This window comes from Hippocampus comes, unplaced genomic scaffold (genome assembly GCF_001891065.2).
Source record: "Hippocampus comes isolate QL1 unplaced genomic scaffold, H_comes_QL1_v1.1 scaffold57, whole genome shotgun sequence".
NCBI classification, from domain to species: Eukaryota; Metazoa; Chordata; class Actinopteri; order Syngnathiformes; family Syngnathidae; genus Hippocampus; species Hippocampus comes.
In genome coordinates, this window is record NW_017805039.1 from 69,261 (window position 1) to 91,484 (window position 22,224).

The 22,224-nt window shown below is 42.3% G+C and overlaps 1 protein-coding gene and 1 long non-coding RNA gene across 3 annotated transcripts; both read left to right on the forward strand.

The window, feature by feature from the left end:
* Nucleotides 1-163: 163 nt before the first annotated feature.
* On the forward strand, nucleotides 164-13,803 carry LOC109512371 (moesin-like). Of its 2 annotated transcripts, XM_019864030.1 has the most exons (13): nucleotides 164-538; nucleotides 7,159-7,242; nucleotides 7,541-7,636; nucleotides 7,729-8,003; nucleotides 8,115-8,198; nucleotides 8,798-8,944; nucleotides 9,042-9,138; nucleotides 9,215-9,378; nucleotides 9,630-9,760; nucleotides 9,834-9,994; nucleotides 10,078-10,170; nucleotides 10,314-10,544; nucleotides 11,790-13,803. In XM_019864030.1, the coding sequence occupies exons 1-13, from the start codon at nucleotides 527-529 to the stop codon at nucleotides 11,952-11,954; spliced, it is 1,740 nt and encodes a 579-aa protein (XP_019719589.1). In that variant the 5' UTR covers nucleotides 164-526; the 3' UTR covers nucleotides 11,955-13,803. The 2 variants fall into 2 exon arrangements, with proteins under 2 accessions (XP_019719589.1, XP_019719590.1); XM_019864031.1 differs by lacking the exons at nucleotides 164-538; nucleotides 7,541-7,636; nucleotides 7,729-8,003 and having other exon boundaries at nucleotides 7,184-7,242.
* Nucleotides 13,804-15,824: 2,021 nt separating this feature from the next.
* LOC109512372 (uncharacterized) lies at nucleotides 15,825-16,971 on the forward strand. The gene is made up of 2 exons (XR_002167512.1): nucleotides 15,825-16,021; nucleotides 16,107-16,971. It is a non-coding gene; the product is annotated as an uncharacterized LOC109512372 (long non-coding RNA).
* Nucleotides 16,972-22,224: the final 5,253 nt, after the last annotated feature.

Genomic DNA, 22,224 nt, shown 5'->3' on the forward strand with positions numbered 1-22,224 from the left:
AAAACGAGTAAAACGCAGAGGTAGAAGGAATAAAAGTACAGACAGTAGCCTGCCTGACAAAAAAAAAAAAAAATCCGAGAGAGTGAATGTGTGCGGCCATGATGATGCAGAGGCAGCAGGCGGAGTCTGCGGGCTCCAACTAAATCAACCCAAACCAAACCGAGCTTCTCCTTCTTTCTGTCTGGCTTCTGTCCTGTCATCGGCCTGGGTGTGGTTAGAGAGTCCGGGTACCGTTAGCAGGAAATCGAGCTTTCGAATCCGTTTCTTTTGACGAGGGCGACACAAAGAATAATATTCCCCTCCAAAGTTCAAGAGATACTTGTTATTTTTTGTGTGTTTAAATCGAGCTAACAAGTAATCGGTTGGACTCGTTTTGGACAGGAAGGCGTTTCACTGGCGCCGTTGTTCTGATGGGAAAAAGTTTTCTGGTGGTTTCGACAACCGCTCGTCTGTTCTTTTAGTCCTTGTTTGTTTTTTTCTGCGTGTTTGCTTTCTTCTAACCCGAACCGGACCAACAAAAGACAAGATGCCGAAGACGGTAAGCTTGAATGAACGTAACTATCTTTATCTCGCAAACATCTCGTTATTGCTCACATTTAACAGAATCCTACGAAGATATATGACCAACGCCGGTATGTGATTGCTGTTTTGTTGTGTGTATTACTTATTAAGTGCTTCGGCTGGTTAATTGTAGTCTTTTTATATTAACGCGACGACACAATACTTTCCGTTAGGAGAGTGCGCGTGCGCGCTCCCGCCCCAGTGCCTCTTCAAATGTGCGCCTTAAATCACATCTTTCATGGCGGCCTTGAAGCTACTTTATATCACAACCCCGCTTCCTACGTCTCCCAACGAGAGGCACGTTTGAGGATCCCGTCCCAGTGTGGCTTTGTCCTGGGAGAGTGCCCTCCAGTTCCCCCAACCCCTCCCCGGTCGCCATAGAGTTCGTGTTTCCGGAGGCCTCCACATCCAGCCAGAGCTAGCTAGCGGGTTAAGAAACCGAGATTGGAGCTGTCAAGCCGGCCCAGCTGTGTGTCCTTCAGCCCCGGGCTCTTACTGCATGAATAGATGTTTTTATAAGTTTTTGGGGTGACGTCATATTTTATTAACTTTAACAACCGTTTTAGCTTGGCATACCTGGGAACAATGAAGAGGACCCCTCCTCTCATTGTTGGGGGAATGGGGGGGTAGCACACACACTCTTTGTTTAATTCAAACCGCATAAAGCTCATGTTTCTGAGCTGTTGGCACGTTTTGATGTATATGAGCTAAAACATGAAATAAAAATCTTGCACACTGGTGGGACAGTAAAATTGTTACCCATGACTTGTGTTGCTGATTCTACATTATAAATGTTTAAATGCTCATCTTTGTTTATCAATGGCGTTTTGGTTACCAACTTTAAGTTGAAACAGACAATTCACTTTAAACAGGGGTCCATAAAATCTGCAGTAAACGGATATGTCAGATGTACACGTAGGGCCCTGAGTGCCAATAAAGCAACAACATAAAGCAATTACTCCTCCCTTTGGGCCAATTAAAAGCTCTGATGATTGTGACATACTGTCTCATCAGATAAATCTGACATGCCTGCATGCATGTAGCATTCCTAGCTTGAGGCGATGGATAAATATTTAAATCTAATTACTTTTCATTTGGTGAAGGACCTTTCTATTAAACAGGCCATAAATATTTAGGCAGAAACATTAAAAAAAAGTTTTATGGCAGTTAGCGGTGCGCTTTGTAACTGTCGGGCGGAAGCCCCCTATTGGAAAATGTAACTTTTTTTTTTCACAAATCACAAATTTTGTCAGTGTCACTCCCCACTTGGCTCTGTCATTTTTTGGAAGTTGAAGTTCACGAAAGAACTTCAACAATACAGTTTTGAATAACTCAAAAATATGACCTTAATTTTCAGAAAAATAATGGTTTTGTAGATGCAAGGTTTAATTGGAGTTTTAAGCAGGTTCCTTGGAAAAAAAATAACTGCAAAGTGATTAAGCAGCCCCGCCCTCTTTGATATCAACAGCATTAATGAAGGCAAAAAGTAAAATGCATTCACACGAGTCGTTTTCAAAGACATAAAACTGGAACTGGTGCTTTGTCATCCACACGGAATGGTGTCAGCTGCACTCAATATATTTTATCTTGCACCCAATATAAATAGAGTACACTTTTGATGGGCTCTGCCTTTTTAAGTTAATTTGTTTCAATTGGCGTTTGCGCTTAACGGTTATCATCACTTCTATAAGTGAGGATTTCAGCTATTAAAAGCAGCGGGACATAAGATGCACCGGTATGAATAAGTAGGGCCATAAAACTACAAAACAACTTGAAATATTATGACAAATACAATTTAATATTATTACTAAGATAAAGTTACAATATCAGGAGAAAAAATTTGGAAAGATATGAGATTTCAAGTCATTACATTACAAGGAAACAAAATGTATCGCGACATCAACACCACAAACAAGGAAACAAAATGTATCGCGACATCAACACCACTGTCACATTGAGCGATTTAATATGGCAAAGTCTGAAGAAATAACGACGTGAATTGAAATAAACTCTGTTGGGTTTGTGAGAGGAACAACCAGAACTTAATAATTATTATTTTAGAATGCCCAATATATAGGTATGTACATTGAATTTAAATATGAGGCTTGTTCAAAGCCCAGAATGTGTTAACTGCTTTTTAGAAATATATTTAGTCTGTTACTTAGGTGACCGTCTATGTGCCAATTGTCTGAGTAGTGCAGCTCGAATACGGTTAGCCTCAACAACGGTGGCGTGGTCCCCTGTTTGCACAGGCTTCACAGGCCAGGAGAAGCTCAAAAGACGCTTTTACAATGTGTTTACAAGCAATAAGACAATACGTGGTTCAATGCTGCTTTATTGTTTCGATGTTCTGCTTTAGTGTTAGGAAAAAAAAACGGAAACTGAAAGGGGACAAATATCTGATCGAGAGGAAGGTCACTGGCCATAAATGATGGCAGGAATAACTGAGGAACAATGCTTTCTGCTTTCGCGATGAAAAGTTTAGTACGTCCCATGATCAGAGATTGCTGTTAACTTGTGCCTCGGTAAGGTTATTTGGAAACCAGGGGAGGCAAAATACAGAAAAGACGGAAGCGAGATAATCTGACTTGGCAACAAAGTTCAGTTTTTGCCAAGTGAAAGTTGTATTTGGAGAACTGTAGCGGCAGTAAAAAAAAAAAAAAAAAAAACACGTTTTAGTCAATTGTCTCAGTCTTGATGAATCGCAATGATTCCAAAAGTTGCGCCTCTCTGCCATCTTCACTCAAGTTCTTAAGTTTCTCAAGAGAGTCACGGTGTGACTCAAATGTTCTGCTCTTACATCAGTTCCTTTCTGGTAATTTCCTCGCCTGCAGCCTTATATGGACTTTCACATCACGGTCCAGCTACTCTCTCCTCCCAGCTTCCCCTAGCCTGCTCCTCACATGCCGTGCACCACTCAAGATTGCACCGGAGCACTCTATCAGCCAAGTGCCATTTTATCACGAGTTGCTGTGATTCCTTTACTGTGTCGGGTTTAAAACACTCCCAAATAAAGTCATCGTGACACATTTTCATTGGACATTAGTATTAAACGGTCATTCGGTATCGTCAACATTTTCAACATACCGGTACTTTGTCACTCAAATATCCATGATGGAAAAAAAGCGAGGGTATGACTTACCATTTGAGTCGTAGGTGAACAACATTGGTGGTTTTCTTGCGAAAGGGACAAACATTGAGTGTGTGTGGCTATGGTGATTTGGTCAATGGAAAGACGTGGAGGTATGCTAGCAGGGGATTTAAGGAGGCCGTAGTGCGCATAGCGGAGGAGATTAGCAGTTTGTAGGAGTAGAGGTGGTAGAAAAAGTGAATGTTTTAATTTTTTTACACAAATAGTGGGATATTTTCACCTCGGATCTGGTGTGGCAATTACATTTCGGAAAGTAAGTCGTTTTATGTTCATATTTCTAATACTTGTGTGCTAATTCGCTCTACCCGTTGTCCATTTTTTTTTTCCCGTTGTTTATAGCTCACATCAAATCAAGGTTGTCGAAAGATAAGAACAAGCTTGAGGTTTTGCCAAACGTTTGTATTTTAAGTTCTGCCCCGGACTCAATGACACGTTTCACGCACAAGTATTAGTGAACGGTATGAAGGTAGAGTGAACAGGCCTTCATGAGTTGATTGAGCAAAGTACCAGTTTGGACGGAGGGTAGAGAAGGATTACCGATGTTAACTACCTCGCCAACAAAAGGGACTTGGCTCTGGCGCTAAGAGATGTATGAGCAGATGAATGTGCACAAGTATGTATATTTTAGGAACAATGGTCATGGGAAAGACCCCTCCTCACTTTTGTAAAGAAAGCTCATCCTCTCTCCTTCATCCCTCCCTCTTCCTGTCTGCCAGTTTACACTCGAGGGTTTCTCGAAACGTAATGCTCGGCTGCATCCAGCCCCTCAGCTGTAAACACATCTGGACTGCAGACACACAACAGTACACACAGCCACAGGGCGTTTGAACCGAGGTGGGAGGTTTAACAGCCTTTTTCTGTACAACCGTTCCGACAGCTTACATAGTATGTCACAAACTTTTTTTTTTTTTTTTAACTCATCTTCCCAACTCTGAGATCATTTACAAGTGCCATGAGCCTGAGCAAAAAAAATATTACAGTATCTCCACCGTGTAGTTAAATGTCTTGTAAATACATTGTTGGCTGGTTTGTTAGTCAGCAGGCTTACGCCACGGAAGTTTGTTGAGGGACAGCTGATTGACCAAGAAAAAAAAACTCATAGTATATCGATGAGAATCTAGATCAAGGCATGGAAACAGACAGTATGAACTGCATTCAAATTGTGTGTTTTTTTTTTTGTTTTTTTTTTTTGGCACTCTACCTCGCAGACAACCCATAAACCAGTTCTATGTATCAATTACTTTTTGGATGTTCACTGTGTTAGAGTTGACATCATTGTGAAGATATGTAGCATAGGTTTAATATGGGTAATTAGAAGGCGGCTACAACGTTTTCTCAAAATATCATTTGTACTTTGGGATATTGTGGCCGTCTACATCATGTTTATGGTGACTTATGGAGCGATCACTGTTTTTGGGATGACACATCAATAGGAAAATGAGATTTGAGCTGCGTGGCTCTCTTAGACATGTTAAGTCAGAGTAAAGCAAACGCCGCCATTAAAAATGCCAACATCACAAACGTTTCAGTATCATCGGACACTGTCGTATGATGGTGATGGTGAAAAGTGTTATTTTGGCAGTGTATGTTGTGCAGTTGCCATGGTGGGAAAATGATGAGGTCGAACGCATGGAAACATGGCACGTGAGTCGAGAGGGCGCGGGTGAGCGTGCGCTAAGAATAGTGTAGGCGGCACACCCTAACAGAAGCAGAGAATGTAGCCGTGTGCTTCCTTTTTTTCATGCAACGTTAGTCATTCGGGCTCAGGAAATGAAGTGGCTGAAAGTCCAGCCGAGTCATCGCGAGATCAAATGAGGTTTTTAAAATGGTTTTCTTCCCGACGTCTTGGTTCTTTAGACTTGGAATTGTTCTCAAACTTGTAACGGCAAGTACAACTTGAAAAAAAGACCAACATTAAAAATACAGTAAGCGTAGTAGGCCGTTTTATTTCCTGTCAAGTATAATTCATTCATTGTAAGCCCCTAACATAATGCTGTGCTTGAATTAAAAAAAAACTAAAACTTAAATTAATCAATGAACGAGCTTTGCACATAAATGTTAAATTGTACCTCAGTCAACGTTTGAAGACAAACGGTACTAAAAGATTCAATGCAAATGTACTGTACTTAACAAAAGTACGGTCCTAGTTTGAAAAAAAAGAAAAAGTTTTAACGCGCTCGAACATTATGCACAGTTTGAGCATTTCATTCCGTGATGATTTTGTCTCCCACTCGAGGAATCCTGCGCACCACTGGCGGTACTCCCCGATCTGATTCGAGACGCTTCTGTCGCTCCTTGGCGTCGACCCAGATTGACCGACAAACTTAACTGCTGGCGATGACAGGAAGTGACAGAGGGGCAAGTGTCCTGAGCTGTAAATGGGGTTCTGCTGACATGAATGGGAAAGAACGCAACACTCTCGTCAGCCCCTACTAGTGGGAAATAATGCGCACCATTGTTGTTGAAGGCAGGCGTGGGCCTCAGCCTGCACAGTTATTTCCCAACAGGCGTGTGTGCTGCCTTTTTCATCATCTCCAAGTGGGCAGAGAAATGAGAAACTGCCAGACAATCGGTTTGCTGATTCCAGGCTAAATATAATATTTGTATGACCTCGGCAAGTTGGAATTAATGCAGGAGACGCACGTTATTGATTTTTTTTTTTTCCTCGCTCCCTAACTATTACAAGTTCAACGTCACATCACTGCTGCAAAAGCACGGGAAAAAAAGGTCTGACTTGATTAGGGCGGTTCTTACGATACATTCCGCATTCCTGTTTCAATATCTTTTGTGAGTTCAGTGGATTCTTGACTTGAACAGGAAGTTCCCCAGTGGTGACAAACTCTCTGCAAATAGGTGTACGAGTATGTTCTTGGCAGACCACAGAGCAGCGAGCTGACTGCTCGACTGCTTGGTACATGACAGGAAGTCGGCCGCTCTCATGAGGGTGCAGCGGCCAAAGGCCTCATAAGGTCTCACCACCAGAGGATGTGGTTACTTCCTGGAGATAAGTTCCATATTGAGACCCGCTAGACGGGCGCATGGGCTTTCATGGAGTCAAGTCGCAGGAAAAATTGAATTATTCATTACACAGTCAGATTTTTTTGGGGGGGGGGGCTTGTCCACGTTGAGTGTTCAGTGAAGGATTAAGTAAATGTTGTGTCTGTCTCATCACTGTTGATGATTTTCTATTGATTCCAATTCCAAAGACATTCAATTGTTTCATTTGACCTGACCAACGTGAATATGAAATTAACAAAAGTATGCTCTTATTATTGAAGCCTGATTGTACCTGTCCGTGACTGCATTTTTTTTTTTTACTTTTATTTTTTAAATGCATTGTTCACACACACAACATTGATGCAGTGGTTTCTAAATGAATGTTCATGTCCATGTTATGTTATTGTCACTTTCCATTGTTCATTCATCTCATTTGTTCTTGACCCTAGATCAGTGTAAGAGTCACCACAATGGATGCGGAACTGGAGTTTGCCATTCAGCCCACAACAACAGGAAAGCAACTCTTTGACCAGGTAGGACACACATTAAAATAGTCATTTAGTTTTGCCTCCGGTCATAATTCATAACATTGGCAATAACGATACAAATGTCACATGTTTCACCTCTACTGAATGATATTAGATTTATACCTTACATATACAAATTTGTGGTTGTAGTTGACATGCATGGCAGAGAACAGCATCATAGACTGTCTCCCAAAACAATACATGCCTACTGTCGACTTTTAAAATACCTGTTAGAGAATGTGCTAACAGTCTAGGGGTTATTTATTTATTTTTTTAAAATATACTGTATGTATATTTTTTTCAGGTTGTTAAAACAATTGGGCTGCGGGAGGTTTGGTACTTTGGACTCCAGTACCAGGATACCAAGGGTTTATCTACGTGGCTCAAGCTCAATAAGAAGGTGAGCGCTTGATTGATTTTCCTGTCTTTGTCGCTATCGAACGACGGAGTGAAATATTGCACCAACATTACATTCGACTTTTATCGTTTCAGGTGACCGCCCAAGATGTGAGGAAGGAGAGCCCGCTACTATTTAAGTTCCGTGCCAAGTTCTTTCCCGAGGACGTCTCAGAGGAGTTAATCCAGGATGCCACCCAGCGGCTTTTTTTCCTGCAGGTGAAGGAGGGAATTCTAAATGACGATATCTACTGCCCCCCGGAGACAGCCGTCCTGCTGGCTTCCTATGCTGTGCAGGCCAAGTACGCTGACTACAACAAGGAAGTCCACACACCAGGCTATCTATCCAACGAGCATCTGCTCCCTCAGAGGTAATTCCGACCGCACGAATTCGTTGATCGACGAGACGAGCCATGGTCATCTGAGGTTCGGATCAGCCTCTTTAGACCTCCGCGTGACCTCTGACCCACTTATGTCGGCAGAGTTCTGGACCAGCACAAACTCAGCAAGGACCAGTGGGAGGAGAGGATTCAAGTTTGGCATGAAGAACACAAGGGAATGATGAGGTAATCCCCGATCCTCCTCCTTCTCGGTCTCATTAGATAAGAAGTTCCCAGCTCATTATACGGGTTACTAGTTCTGTTTGTACTGTTCGGCCAAACTTTATCTGACTCTGCCTTTTCTCCTTTGTATGCTTCTTCCAGTGGCTTGGCGTGACTTTTCAAATAATAACACTGGCCAGGACCCAGAGGTCACGATAACACTTTTCATGGCTAGTGTTTTCTTTGAGTTGTCATAACCTAGCATAGATCTGAAATCAGAAATAAATCACAAGCTATTTCAAACAACAAATGGCACAGACAGACGGCTATTTATGACAGCGGCCAACATTTATGGAGTTAGGCCATTCGATTCTTGCCTGAGGCATTTTTGACACCTAAAGTCCGCTATCTTTGGGATGATGGTCTTCCGTGAGATCCTATTCGAGAACTACTGTACAAAAGTCTTAAAACTGCCTTGAGGAACTCCGGAAGTGTCTGCGGTTTGCTGGGATCCGAAAGTTTTAAGTTGGGCAAAGTGATGAGAGATTTTTATTTCCCAGTCTAGTTTAAAAGTCAAACGCATGACCAATCCGGTATTTCAAAGCTATCGCTTGTGTGCGCAGAGAGGAATCCATGATGGAGTATTTGAAGATCGCCCAAGACCTGGAGATGTATGGAGTCAACTACTTCAGCATCAAAAATAAGAAAGGAACGGAGTTATGGCTGGGAGTGGACGCTTTGGGACTGAACATATATGAGCAGAATGACAAGTAAGCGTCTACGCGACTTTGGTGTGTCATACTGCCACCCGTTTTGTAGTTTTTGGGGCTCGTCATCAATACTGAAGTCTGTGTGTTTATTTCACAGAATGACACCCAAAATTGGTTTTCCTTGGAGTGAAATCAGGAACATTTCCTTCAATGACAAGAAATTCGTCATCAAACCAATTGATAAGAAAGCACCAGTAGGTTAAACTTTTGCTTCTTCACCCATTCATTTAGCGATACCCGGCACTTATCTTTCCATCCTTTTTTTTTTAGGACTTTGTATTTTATGCTCCAAGGCTGCGCATCAACAAGCGCATTTTGTCTCTCTGCATGGGAAACCACGAGCTGTACATGCGCCGCCGCAAGCCCGACACCATCGAAGTACAGCAGATGAAGGCGCAAGCTCGGGAGGATAAGAATCTCAAGAAGATGGAACGGTAACAGTCACTTTTTTCACGGAACATATATTAAATTTAAAAAAATTAAAATGGATTGGCTACGAAGGAACAGAATCCAAATCTCCGAACATTATGTGCATCAACACTGCGTTAATCATCTGCTTCATCACTTAATAAATCTCACTAAGCTCTAACAGTCACTGTTAGAAGTACTGTATTGTCTTCAGCTCAACAAAGTTCGCTGCATCATTCACAGTACACTGTTAAATATTTTCTCAATGCTTTATTAGAGCTATGCTGGATAACGAAAAGAGGAAAAGGGAAGCCGTGGAAAAGGAAAAGGAGAAGATAGAAAAGGAAAAAGAGGACTTAATGGAGCGATTAAAGCAGATCGAGGAGCAGACTAAAAAAGCCCAGCAAGGTGGGTGACCGGCCAGTATGTCGGCTAAGATTATTGTTCCGGAGTGATCTTCATGCGACGTGATTTTGCGCAGAGCTGGAGGAGCAAACACTGAGGGCCCTTGAGTTGGAGATGGAGAGGAAACGAGCCCAGGAGGAGGCTGAGCGCCTTGAGTCGGACCTGAAAGGCGCAGAGGATGCCAAGATGGCTCTCTTGCAACAGTCAGAAAACCAGATGAAGAACCAAGAGCACCTGGTCCGTTACACGACGTACAGATTACATTGGTTTGGCGCTTTTGATGATCAGCGACTCAGACAAGGATGACGATGTTGTTTTAGGCCACCGAGTTGGCTGAGCTGACCTCAAAGATTTCCCTCCTGGAGGATTCCAAGAAGAAGAAAGAAGAGGAGGCAATGCTGTGGCAAGAGAAGGTGTGCAACCCGTGGATTTATCTTGCTACATGCAGAGTGTCGATAAATCTTTGTTCTTATTACAGCGGTTGAAAAACAAGTCACTTTCACAATACGTTGCAATGTAATTCCATCCACCCTTAACGAGCACTCTCTGACTTCAGGCCACCATGGTGCAGGAGGACCTGGAGAAGACCAAAGAAGAGCTCAAAAACAAAGTGATGGTGGCCCATGTTCAGGAGCCCCTCAACACCGAGAACGAGCACGACGAGAATGACGAAAGCAGCGCCGAAGCCAGCGCCGAGTTTACATCTGCCGCCACGTACAAGGACCGCAGCGAGGAGGAGCGCATGACCGAGGCGGAGAAGAACGAACGTTTGCAGAAACACTTACTCGTAAGTCTCACGACCTCATTGAGCCAAGGCACACATTTTACATGAGGAAAATCCCCGCCCAAAAAAAAAAAAAAAAAATCACTAAAAGTACAGAGTAGACTGAAATTGTGATGATCCTGTTTCACAAATTGACTTAGTCAAGGTGAAAGCTGGGCCTGTTTAGTTGAAAACAAGGCTGTTGTTTCTGTTGTATGAGTGGCAAAAGGTTAATTGTACCTTCTGCCATGTAATGGTACAACATTTAATTGTTCTGCCTCTCTCTGAAGCGTCGGGCGGGGGCGATATTTCAGCTCCGATGCAGTGGGGCGGGCTGTTCTGGTAACATTTTCACACAGTTTTACACCCAGCTGTTTTATCATCTTGTATGCTGGAGTCAGCAAAGGGTTGAATGTTTGGGCTATGTTATGCACGTGGAATCTAAATGTTGTTTTTAGCGGACCCGAATATATTAGCGCAGTCGACGGTAAGAACCGACTGTCTGCACTGCGCTCTAAACGTATTCAAGTGGCACAGTTCAGAACGCCGCGTACTGACCCTTCAGCTGGCCTCGGCGTCCACCGTGGAGCGTGTAGGCAGAACATTCGAGCAAGAGTACTAAATCACCGATGGATTTAGCAAAGGTCACCGCATACTGCAGTGTGCTGAGACCATCTTAAAATAAGAAGCACATTCTTGTCCCCTCCTATCACTCATCCGACCATCCATCCTCTATAGCACTCATGAGCATCCACAAAGGAAGGTCGCAGCCGAGTATCACAAATCTGAGGCAGACCTGCTATCCCCGTCCTCCTTCGAAACTCAATGAGCCAAAATATTTTCCCATTCCACTCTCATCTTCCATTGTAAGTAATAATTATATGTCGACCAACCCTCAGACAGCGGTATGTCAACGCATCTCCCTAAACACTCCCGTGACTCCCAAAATGCCAGGAAAAAAAGTCGTTTGGTTGGGCTATGACAGTTGAGTATTTTTTGGCTACACCATGAAAACAGAACTTGATGCTTCAAGACGATGGCGAAGCCCTACATGAAGCTCCTCAACTCATCTGAACATTTTTCCTTGGGACCAAAGCAATATTTCACAGTGCTTTGGCCTAAGTACACATTTTTCAGCAAATAACAAGAGACTGGAAAAGCTTGGCTGTCCTTTGTGACCCTCGAGGCCTAGTTTTCACCAGAATGAAAGGAAGAGGGAAGTTGTTTTAAGACGCCTCACTGAGAAATGTGCGCCAACTGTCGTTCCAGGCTTTAAGTTCAGAGTTGGCCAACGCCCGAGACGAGACCAAGAAGACGGTCAACGACATGATCCACGCAGAGAACATGCGGGCAGGACGAGACAAGTACAAGACCCTCCGGCAGATCCGGTCAGGAAACACCAAGCAGCGCATCGATGAGTTTGAATGTATGTGATGCGGAAGTCGCCAAGCCCACTTGACTGGACTGCTGGACTGCTGTCCTGCGTCGCTCAAGCTCTTTCTCCCCCCCCCCAAATAAAATGATCAGCTGCAAATCATGACATGGCTGCACAAACACAGCACAATGTACAAATATGGATCTGTAAAATTGCAATTGCTACCATTCCTAACTGAATTTAGGCAAGTCACTGCTTAATAAGGGACATGTATTTTTTTACAGTGCATTCCTCACTTAGGGGGGGTTTGTAGCATTTCGTTAATGGACCACATTTCCTGACACATCAAGCAAACCAATTATAATTTCATCTCATATTTCTGTCACTTCCTTGTATCCAATATTAAAAACCTGATGGCCAGTCTAACTCTGTGGCTGTTAGCTATAAATTTAATGTTTCTGCTGTACACATTCAAACTGAGTTTTCTGTTCGTATTAATGATCTCATGATGCACAGCATTTAAATACTGTACAATGTAAACAGTCGTATGAATTGATTTCGGTGGTGGTGTTGCATCTAAAGTGCAGAATTAGACAATGAATTACTTTTCTTTTGGGATCCAGACTGAATAAACTTGTGCCATAAGAAACACTTTTAGTTTGTAGTGTTAAATTTGAATCTGCGTGATGAGCTATGATGATGCTCATCATGTTTGTCTGTAAAGGGGAAGCTTTCAAAATGGAAGGAAAAAAAAAGTGACCCTGAAGCGTTCATATCTGATTGGATGATTTTGGTCAGATTGTAGCTCTTGCACGTACACAACGTACATCAGACTTATATTTTTGACTCTTGGGTTTAGGCTTAATATATAAGCTTTTAATCAAATAGTTCTGTTGTCAAGGCATGACCATTTATTTTGTTCAATTCAACATCCTCCAGTATGTCTTTCTAAAGTTGGTATGTTGTAATTTAATCTTTTTTTTTTTAAATCACATCTGAAAGACCTTTTTTTTTTTTTTTTTTTGCATAATTCCCTTAACATGCACTGGAACATCACAGTATTCAATATTAACCAAAACAACAATGAGTAGTATCTCTAGTTCTTACATTTTAATATGCTGTATGTATTTAATTAATGACTTTTGTATTTTGGGATTTGGATTATTCTGATGTGATCAAATCATGTACGGTGTTAAAATAGAGAGAAAAAGAAAACACCGAGGATATTTTTGTATGATACAACTTCCAGCATCCGCAGCACGCTATTAGTTGTAAACTAATGAAGTGGCTGGTGGCTCTTCTAGTAAGTTGAAGGAACAAGCAACACCCCCCGTGCACACCGTGTCATTGCACCGATGAAAGAAAAATCCACATTCCAGTTCTTGACAGCAACATTCTTTTTCAATTAAACATGTAATTGCCATCGTTTTTAGCCTCATTTTGGCATCAAGGCACAAGAAGGGTTTTGCTTGTTTCATAGATTCGTCTCTGAAAGATGTATTGACATTATTTTCAAAGGTCAAAATAAAAGTATTATAGCAGTAGGTGTTGCTTTCTATTTTAATGTGTCTAAATGATTTTTTTACTTAGATGCAATTGCAATACAGTATTTTTCTTTAAACAATTGCCGTCAAACAAAAGAATGCATTTGCTATTTTGAATACCTTTAGATGCCTTTGACAACTGAAACGAAGCTGTACTGTATGTTTTACCTGAAAAACAATCCTTTTAAGTTTAGGCAAATCATCGTGTGATGAGGTGACCTCACTCATGTTTGCCTCCAGGAGTTCTTTAAAAGAGGAAATATGAAGGATTGAATCATAATGATCTTTTTCCATCTGACAGACAGTGCCTTGCCCAATTTTTGCTTCGTCTTCCTTTCACTAGTGAATAAAAGCCAGAAAAAAACGTGCTTGGTCTTGTCTTTTCTGTTTGCAACTCGCCTCTTGAAAGAGTCCTCGAGTTACGACGACGTTCAAACGTGTACGCTAAATCGGAACGCGCCGGTAAATACTCTTATAAAACGGTATGATAACTGTACATTTTTAAAAAAAGTACGAAAGCCGCACAGCGTTCGTACTTAACCTTTAATCTCTGTAGGGGCCGAAGAACGAGCAACCACCGCACAATCGCCTCCGGCAGTTTTTTGCAACCACCGTGCTTGTAATTTTGCGATGAGCCACATGATGGCGTCTTTAGCTCACGAGTGTCGGCGATTTGGCAAGAAGAGAATTTTCTGGGAGTGTTCGTCCAAAATAAGATAAGATAAGATATGATAACGTTTATTGCTGTATAACAAATACATTCGAAAAACGTTTCTTCATTGTGCATCACACTGTATTATTATTAATCCATTTGTACTGTGCTATTTGCTATACATGTTTTCAACTCAGTTTAACAGTTAGTAGGAGCACAACGTCTTGCGTTTAGTGATACACAAATTCCTCACTCAAAAAAAGAAATCTCACTCCTCACTCAAATCTCACTCACCGTTTTGAGACTAAATACAAATAATAGAGCAGGTGGGTGACAGGTGAGCGAATAAGAAGCTCGCAGTTCAGCTTCAGTCTGGTGGAAAAAATAAATAAATAGATAAAATAGGACGCATCACATTGCCGCAAGCTCCTGTCACCAGAAATCCCGCCAACAATTTTACTACTGTGTGAGTTCTTGAATTTAGAAATGTGGCTGCCACTGAACTGCGGCCTGTTTCTTCAGTTAATTGTTGGGGAACAACTTGATGAAAGTTCACTCTACTCTTTCTCAAGAGCACACTTGGGAGGCATCTCTTCACCTCCTACTTCCTCTATCTTGGCCTGCTGCTGCTCGCAGAAGTTGGTTCAACCGCTTATGTGACTTGCGGCCTCAATGCAGTCATGAATGACCGTTGTAGCGCTTAACGTTTGTGAAGACCACCAGCACCAATATGTCTCAGAAACCATCTTGCGTCGTGTAATGCTTCAAATGCAGCCGCTTTCATTTTTCAGTTAGCAGGAATGAGGAATTTCAAACAAAACAACAATAAAAAAAAGTGATTTCTATCCTGACACTGCCTATTAGTACTGCAACCAAATTTAAACTGGTTAACTGGGTTTCTCTGTTAAGTCAGAATTTCATCAAGCATAACATGAAACCACTAAAACTAGCCATTTTATTTATGCCAAGAAATGCAAGTACTCGAATTTGACATCTTAATCAAGAACCTCTCTTCTACATTGTCATGTACTGTATCGGCGCTGTTGTAGTAGCAGACAGAAAATCTTGGAACAAAGCAATAAATTAATCCCAGAGTGTGCTTGTTTCCTCACATTTATCTTTTCCAATTTTGAGCTTTTCTGTTCCAGTGCACAACGCAGTTGGACAGCTTCTGGGTGGCACGTCAGCCAAAGGTGGTGTGTTCGAGTCTCGGTTGTGACCTTTCTGCGTGCAGTTTTTGGTGTTCTCCCCGTGCTTGAGTGGGATTTCATTCCGGGTTTCTTCCCAGATTGCAAAAACACGTTTGCATGCTAGTTTTAGAGAAGACTCCATTGGTATGGATGTGTGTAAATCGTTTTCGATGTGCCTAGCGACTGGCTGTCAACCAGGAAATGACCCGCGGGCAGGAATTTGAACTCCGGTGTCTCAGAAGAAAGACATCAGTACTTCAGTTAGTTCAAAGACTGGCCGTGAAAAAGTGAATGTGACCAGGATCATGAAACAATTACAGTATGTGTAGCTGGTGAACGATGGAGGAAGTTATTCTTGGGTTCAAATAAAGTGGTCCGTCTTTTCAGGGGGTGTTTGTGAGCTTGAATGAACTCATAAACTGACAGACTCTCAATCATCAGTGCCGCAAGTGCCTTCTGAATGCATCGATAAGAACTCTGAAATGCCGCAAAACGAAAGGCGTGGACAACGTCTGTCCGAGAAAGCCTTCAAGAGCATTTCACAACCGTGACATGTTGACACTTTATTTCCACACATTTCCTGCGAGCGAGCCGCTCAACTTATCTTCCTCGTTTTGACTTCCCCTTTGCGGCAATGCAGCCGAAATGCTCCGACCGATTGTCAGTGTCAGCTCGTCGCAGTCAAAGGACGGGAGCGGCGAGAGTCCTCGGCCCTCAGCAGCAACACCCACACGCCGCAGGTAACTCATTCAGCTCGTTGTTGAATAACCGAGAAACGATTGCTTTCGAGGGGTGGGCATGCGGTGAATGTTCATTTCTTCGAAGGAGTCAAGTCTGATTCGGGGAGATCCGGCCCCCCACTTAGTGTATTTGACAAGCTGAGTCGGACACTCTGATTCTGTGAGTGTCAGTTTGTCAAATACCCGAAGTGAGGCGTCACTGGCCTACCAGACGACGCCGACCTCAACCGAGAAGCCAAGTCAACGAGCCAGGAGGGAACCTCTTCTCTACCGATCTGTTCCATTTGTATCTTATTGATGAATCACGAAGGAAATCGGCCAAAAGCTTGTGTCCATGTGAACAAATTATTTGAGGTGGTTTATGAAAGAATATGTCGTGTGGTACGACTGAATGTCAAAATATGTGAATAATACACAATGGAAGAAATTCTGCTCAATTATTATTGCTGAACTTTGTGTGTGTGCGCGTGCGTGTGTGTGTGTGTTACTGGAAACAAATACTGTGAAATCATTACCGCTGTTATTGATTTCTTTTCACCATTATGAAATCCTATCTGAACCACTTTGGTACCATGCAAATAAAAATACACGAATATAGGTTTTCTGCTGAGGTCAAAGGGGGTTGCGCTCAGGTTCATCATGACACACTTCTCAAAGACACAAAACGCTTATCAGCCTTTTGCGCGCTTCCTGTTCTTGTGGACAAGCCGGGTTATAATTGTTTTGGATTTTTAATTTTTTTTAAATTATGATTACTTTTTATTTCATTTGACTTCAGTGTTTTATCTTCAGTTAGTTTTATTTTTTTAATTAAGTTTTTATGATTCAAAAATCCTTCTTTTACGTTTTTTGTTAGTTTTATTATTAGTTTTAGGTTTTTTTATATAGAGAGTAAAAACTTGAAAACAACGTCACTCAGCATTGTGTAATAAAACAATCTATAATTCTCATACTGTTTGGCTTCCTCCTTTACAAATGTACAGCAATGGTGAAATAAAATAGATTTATAATGAACCCCGAAAGCTCATGTATGATATGAATTGACAAAGAAGAAAATAAAGGGCATTTGTGCAATCATTCAAGCTCGTTTTATAAACATTTGACTGATAGTTTTAGGTTTTTTTTTTCTAAATAATGACACTTTGCAAGGATGGATAATCCCACTTCGGTTTATCACATTGCCAAACTGCAACATTAGTTGGAAAGTTAATAAAACATACATAAACTGACACCTTTTGGTCGACGGTATGGGCCAATTCAGCAAGGCTGCCACAGATAAACGAACAAACACTTAGCATCTTCATTAGGTACATCGGTGCAATTTAGCCAATGAGGTGGTGAGCTGGAGCCTATCACAACTGTTGTGGGATGAGACGTGGGATACACCCTGGACTGGTCGCCAGTCAATCACAAAGAACATACAGTATGGAAAAACAACCATTCACACCTATAGACAATGTAGTTAGAGTCTTCAATTAACCTAATAATATATCCAACTCCAAATAAAGGGTTTGATGTTGCCATGGGCAAAGAAAGTGAGAGAATGTAAGTTCAAAGTCGAAACTGTAATCTTCTGCGTGAGAGGTAGCGTTTGCTTTGAGTTCTTCCCCTGGCACCAGACAATCAACCGGCAAGTCCACAAAGAGATCCTGCAATGCTTCATTCAGTGTGCAAGAAGAGGCGAGAAAGTTATGACAGGACAACTCGTGGCTGCTTCGCCATGGCAACGCACTCGCTCACAGTGTCCTGAGCATCCAACTGTTCCTGGACAAGAAGAACATCACTGTGTTGGAGCAACCGCCTGACTCACCAGTGTGATCACCGCCCCCACCCCCCACGACTATCTTTCCAAAGTTTCAGTGAGTCATCAAGATGCTGTCTGATGATGGAGCTGCGGCGGAGGATCCTGTCAGAATCCTTCCAAAAGCGCATGAAGGAATTGGCAGGGAAGGTGCATAAGACTCAAGCTTTATTATTTTGAAGAGGGAAAACTCGCAGCTTGAAATGCCAGTCCTGGAACTTTGCTGATACAGTCCACCTTTCATTGCTGCTATGTAGTAGTTTGTCCACTAAGTGGTGATATTGGTCTAATATATTTCATGTCACCAACTGAACAAGATGTGAGCATTGTCCCCCCCCCCCCCACACACACACACAGAAAAGGGGTACAAACAAGCAGTGAGTGTTAAAACAATATGGCATTCAAAATCTCCTCGACGGCACATCGTTGTCATTAATTGTATGTATTTCTTTAATTTTGATGTGGCTTTTAAAAAAATGTTTTTTCCGTGTATTAACTAAAACAACACACCGATTTAAATTGACGTATCAGGAAAGGGATCTAAGATCTTGCCTTCAGTCCTGTTTGACAATTAAATCACATCAGAAACACTCAGGTCATAATTGTTCTTTACTTTTTCTTTGAATCTTAATAGAAAGGAAGAAGAATACAATTAAATACTTGACTGTACCACGGTATGGCATTCTGGACGCTGTTTGAAATTTAAATGTGACACTAATGATTCGTTTCCCTTCTGGATAGCGCGAAAAACAGTCTCACATGTATTGCAGTAGAAAAGAAAACGTACGGGCCCAATGAAGCCTGGCAAAAAGAGATCAGGAAGAATCCACGTTGTCATTGATCCTCAGGCTCATCGCGCATTGGTGTGTTGATGTCTCTGAAGACGGCATGAGCCAATCAAGCTGTGCTCTGTCTCCTGTATGCTCAGCCGCATGTGGCCCTCTCACCTTTACAAGACTCAACCAAACCTTTAGTTGTTCAGTCTTTGAGACTTGTGCATCTGGAAAACAATGAAACCATCCATCCCTTTTCTACTGTTATCCAGTTCAGGGACGCTGCCAGTTGTAGCCTATCCAACATCGCAACATAATTGTGATTCACTACTCACGCATGAAAGAAATGTATCCTCCATTATTTGCTGAAAAACTCTTCTTAAACCGCCCTAAGACGCCACAAGATGGTACCAAAGCCCCGTTTAAAAGAAAAGTAGTCCCTTGGTGCCATCATGGTGCCAAGAAACTAGGTAAGACATGTGGGGAAGCATTTTCCAGAAATCTAGTGCTCCAGTGCCTTCCTACGGCAGAAAGGGATGTAAACATAAAGCATATGCTGCTCCTTGGAGTCAATTCCTCCAGCATTTGGCATTTCCCCCCCGTCATAGGAGTTATGTAACTGTGGCTGCTTGTTTGCCTGTGACCACCCTGGAGTGGACTAGGGGGCCAACTGGCCACGTGGATACTGCCTAGAGGCCGCTCAAAAAAAAAAAAACCAAACAAAAAAAAAGTTTTAAAAAAAAGTAATGTTTAAAAAAAAAAAAAAATGTAACGAGTTAAAATGGCTCGTTAGTGTTTGGGTTGTTACCCTCCACAAACTTTTGTATCTTCCTAACGTGGCCTAGGAAAAGCTAAAAACAGCTATCACGAGAGTCAATGATTAGCCCTACAAGCGTTTATATTAGCATACGTTCCACAGACACGAGTATTGATGAATTGAATGGAATACGCAAAGTGGCACAGTAGATTAAATAGGAGTTCTCGGCTTCACTCAAAACAAACCGAAGTGCTCATTATCATGATGAACTCCGGAACACATCATTGCAATGGACTACTTTGGTGCCTCACTTACACATTTCTGGACAACAATGAGTGTAATAGAGCCGAGAAATAAGCTATTAAGATGTGGCTGCGAGGACATTATCAGATAAGGTAATTGCTACTTTCCTGGAGCTTGTTGACAAGATAACTAGGGTGTATGCAACGAGGGGAAGCAACGCTTCACCGGCTACATCATGACGGTATTGTAAATCTTTTCTTGCTTGGAAAACCTGAAGGCCAAATTTAAAGCGCGAGGTCGCGCTTGTGACCAAAGACCGACTCCCGCTCGTCACTCCGTCACAGAACGACCGTTTTCCTCTTCATTCAAGTGAGGCCGCACGAAATTCAAATGTGTCGCCTTATAAGTGCACGATGCAGGGATGAGAATGGGCCGAGCGGTGCTTTTCCCGCTCTAAGGTGCAGCGTGACCCCGTTTATTGTGGATGTTGCATTCTCAATGTCACTCTGACTTGTGCTGAGAGGAGCCAAGCATCCTTTTGGAAGACATGGTTAATTGAGGCAGAAACTTACTTGAAGGAGGATTACATGTTCCCAGCCCGCTACTAAAAAAGTCACTCAAATAGAAACATCGGCAAGCTCACATAATTACTTTCGCATTGATTGACTGCGCATCTTTATTATGTGCAGTCATAGCTCATGCAATGCTATTTAATTGAGGAAGAGATTTTTGTTTGATTGTATGAAGAGGTTTCGGAGGGTGTGGTGGGGGGGGCGCAAACTTGCAGGTCTGAAATAACAGACAACAGACAAATTGGTTGCTCGGGGTAACTGGAGTTGCAAGTATGCTACACACAAATTTTTTTTTGCAGCCTCGACGTAGGATTTCTCTTTGGTCAGAATTATTTCGCATGACTACAATTAATTACAGTCTCACTTTCTGTGCGGGTTGCACCAAGAAAGAAAACATGACGACTTTCTTTTGTTTCTCATTGAATAAAAATCTCCAAGTGTAGGGGCATGCCCCCACAAAGAAACAAACAAACAAAAAAAACAACCGCATGAACTAAGCTGACAAATGTTATTGTACATCACACAACAGGTGGCTACCTTTTTTTTTATGTCAATTTTTAATACAACAGAAATTGCGTAACCTGTCATCATCAAGAGCTTCCAAATGCAGAGAGACAATGCCAAATCATTTTCACACTCTCAAATGAATTCCGCAAATGCTTCATGATTCATACTCAAAGAGGTAAACATTGGGCAAATAATGCAACAACAGAGGGAAAATCTGGAGCCTGGGCATGAGGGTTGATGAAACGATGGTTTCGGGTACCGTGACTTCTTTTACAGTTAAACAATTGCACAACATGGATTTAAAAAAGTGCCCTGCATTTGGTTTATCCACCCACGATCTCCCGCCTGGATGCTTTTCAACTACCGTGACCAAATGGAGGACTTAAGACATCATCTTTCATTTGTTGCAGTGAGCACTCAAAATCATAGAGGTCCTTCCCCGAAGTCTTACTGGGGACATACAAGTACTGTACTGCTAAAAGAAAAGGCGAAGACATCATCATCAGCGGAACTAGAAGTCAATCATCTCAACCAGTTGAGAAGCAATAACAATTCCAAATTAAAGAATGATTTTGCAGGAAGACCTTTTCCTCATCCTTTCTAATTCCAGACTAGTTTTTGCATTTTTTCCCCCCACTCGGAGCCCTCGACACGACTGGTAGGATGAAGTGATGTCTATGGAACACAGAAGGCCTGAGGTACCCGGAGACAGATGAGTACACCACAACTGTCGCATGGTAGAGGGCATCGAGCTAGCTGTCCAAAAACCGATGCCAGAAAACCATTCACACATTCAGACTGTCACTTAATGGCAGACTTCCAACTGCAATATAGGGCGTCCCAAAAGTCACTACAGTTCTAATCTTACTTTTTTTGTATTTCATTTAGGTATCATTTAGACAGATGTGAGGCCATCAGCATTCAGTCACTTCGGTATTGGAGGAGTTTTTTTTCTGTCCCCCATCTGCAGTTCAGCACAAGATTAAGCAGATTTTTTTTTTTTACGTCAGTCTGCTCCAACCCGTAGTGCGATGTCTCTGGATCTCTCCTTGTCAAACTATGCAGCGGAAGGCCTGCTCTTACCACCACTGATGAAAACACCAAATTCCGAGGGCAGGTGTTAGTCTAAAACCAGGGGAGGCCAATCCCGAGGGCTGAATTGGAACTCGGTAGCCACAAAAACTCGACTCATGTGCTCGAATGGGTTCCCCGCTCCCCTGACTTCACACCTTGTGACTTTTTTTTGTTGTTTTGTTTTTGTGAGGCTACAGCAAAAACCAAGCGTATGCCCCCAATGCTGCCTAACGTCGGAGCGGCCTGCGCCGCAAGGCGGCTCGGGGTTGTTGAAAACGGTGGCGCTCATGCGGAGGTATTCTTACTCGTGTTCACGGTATTGAAAAGTGAAAGCAAGTCAAGCAAGCCAAAGTGGAACGACATGATTGGCGATATAAATAAAAGACCAGAAAAGGAATATGCCCGGCTTTTTAACATCTGAGCTTCTCTTGCCATGCCAAAAATATTTGTTCTGTTTTTAGGAAAAACAAAAGCTC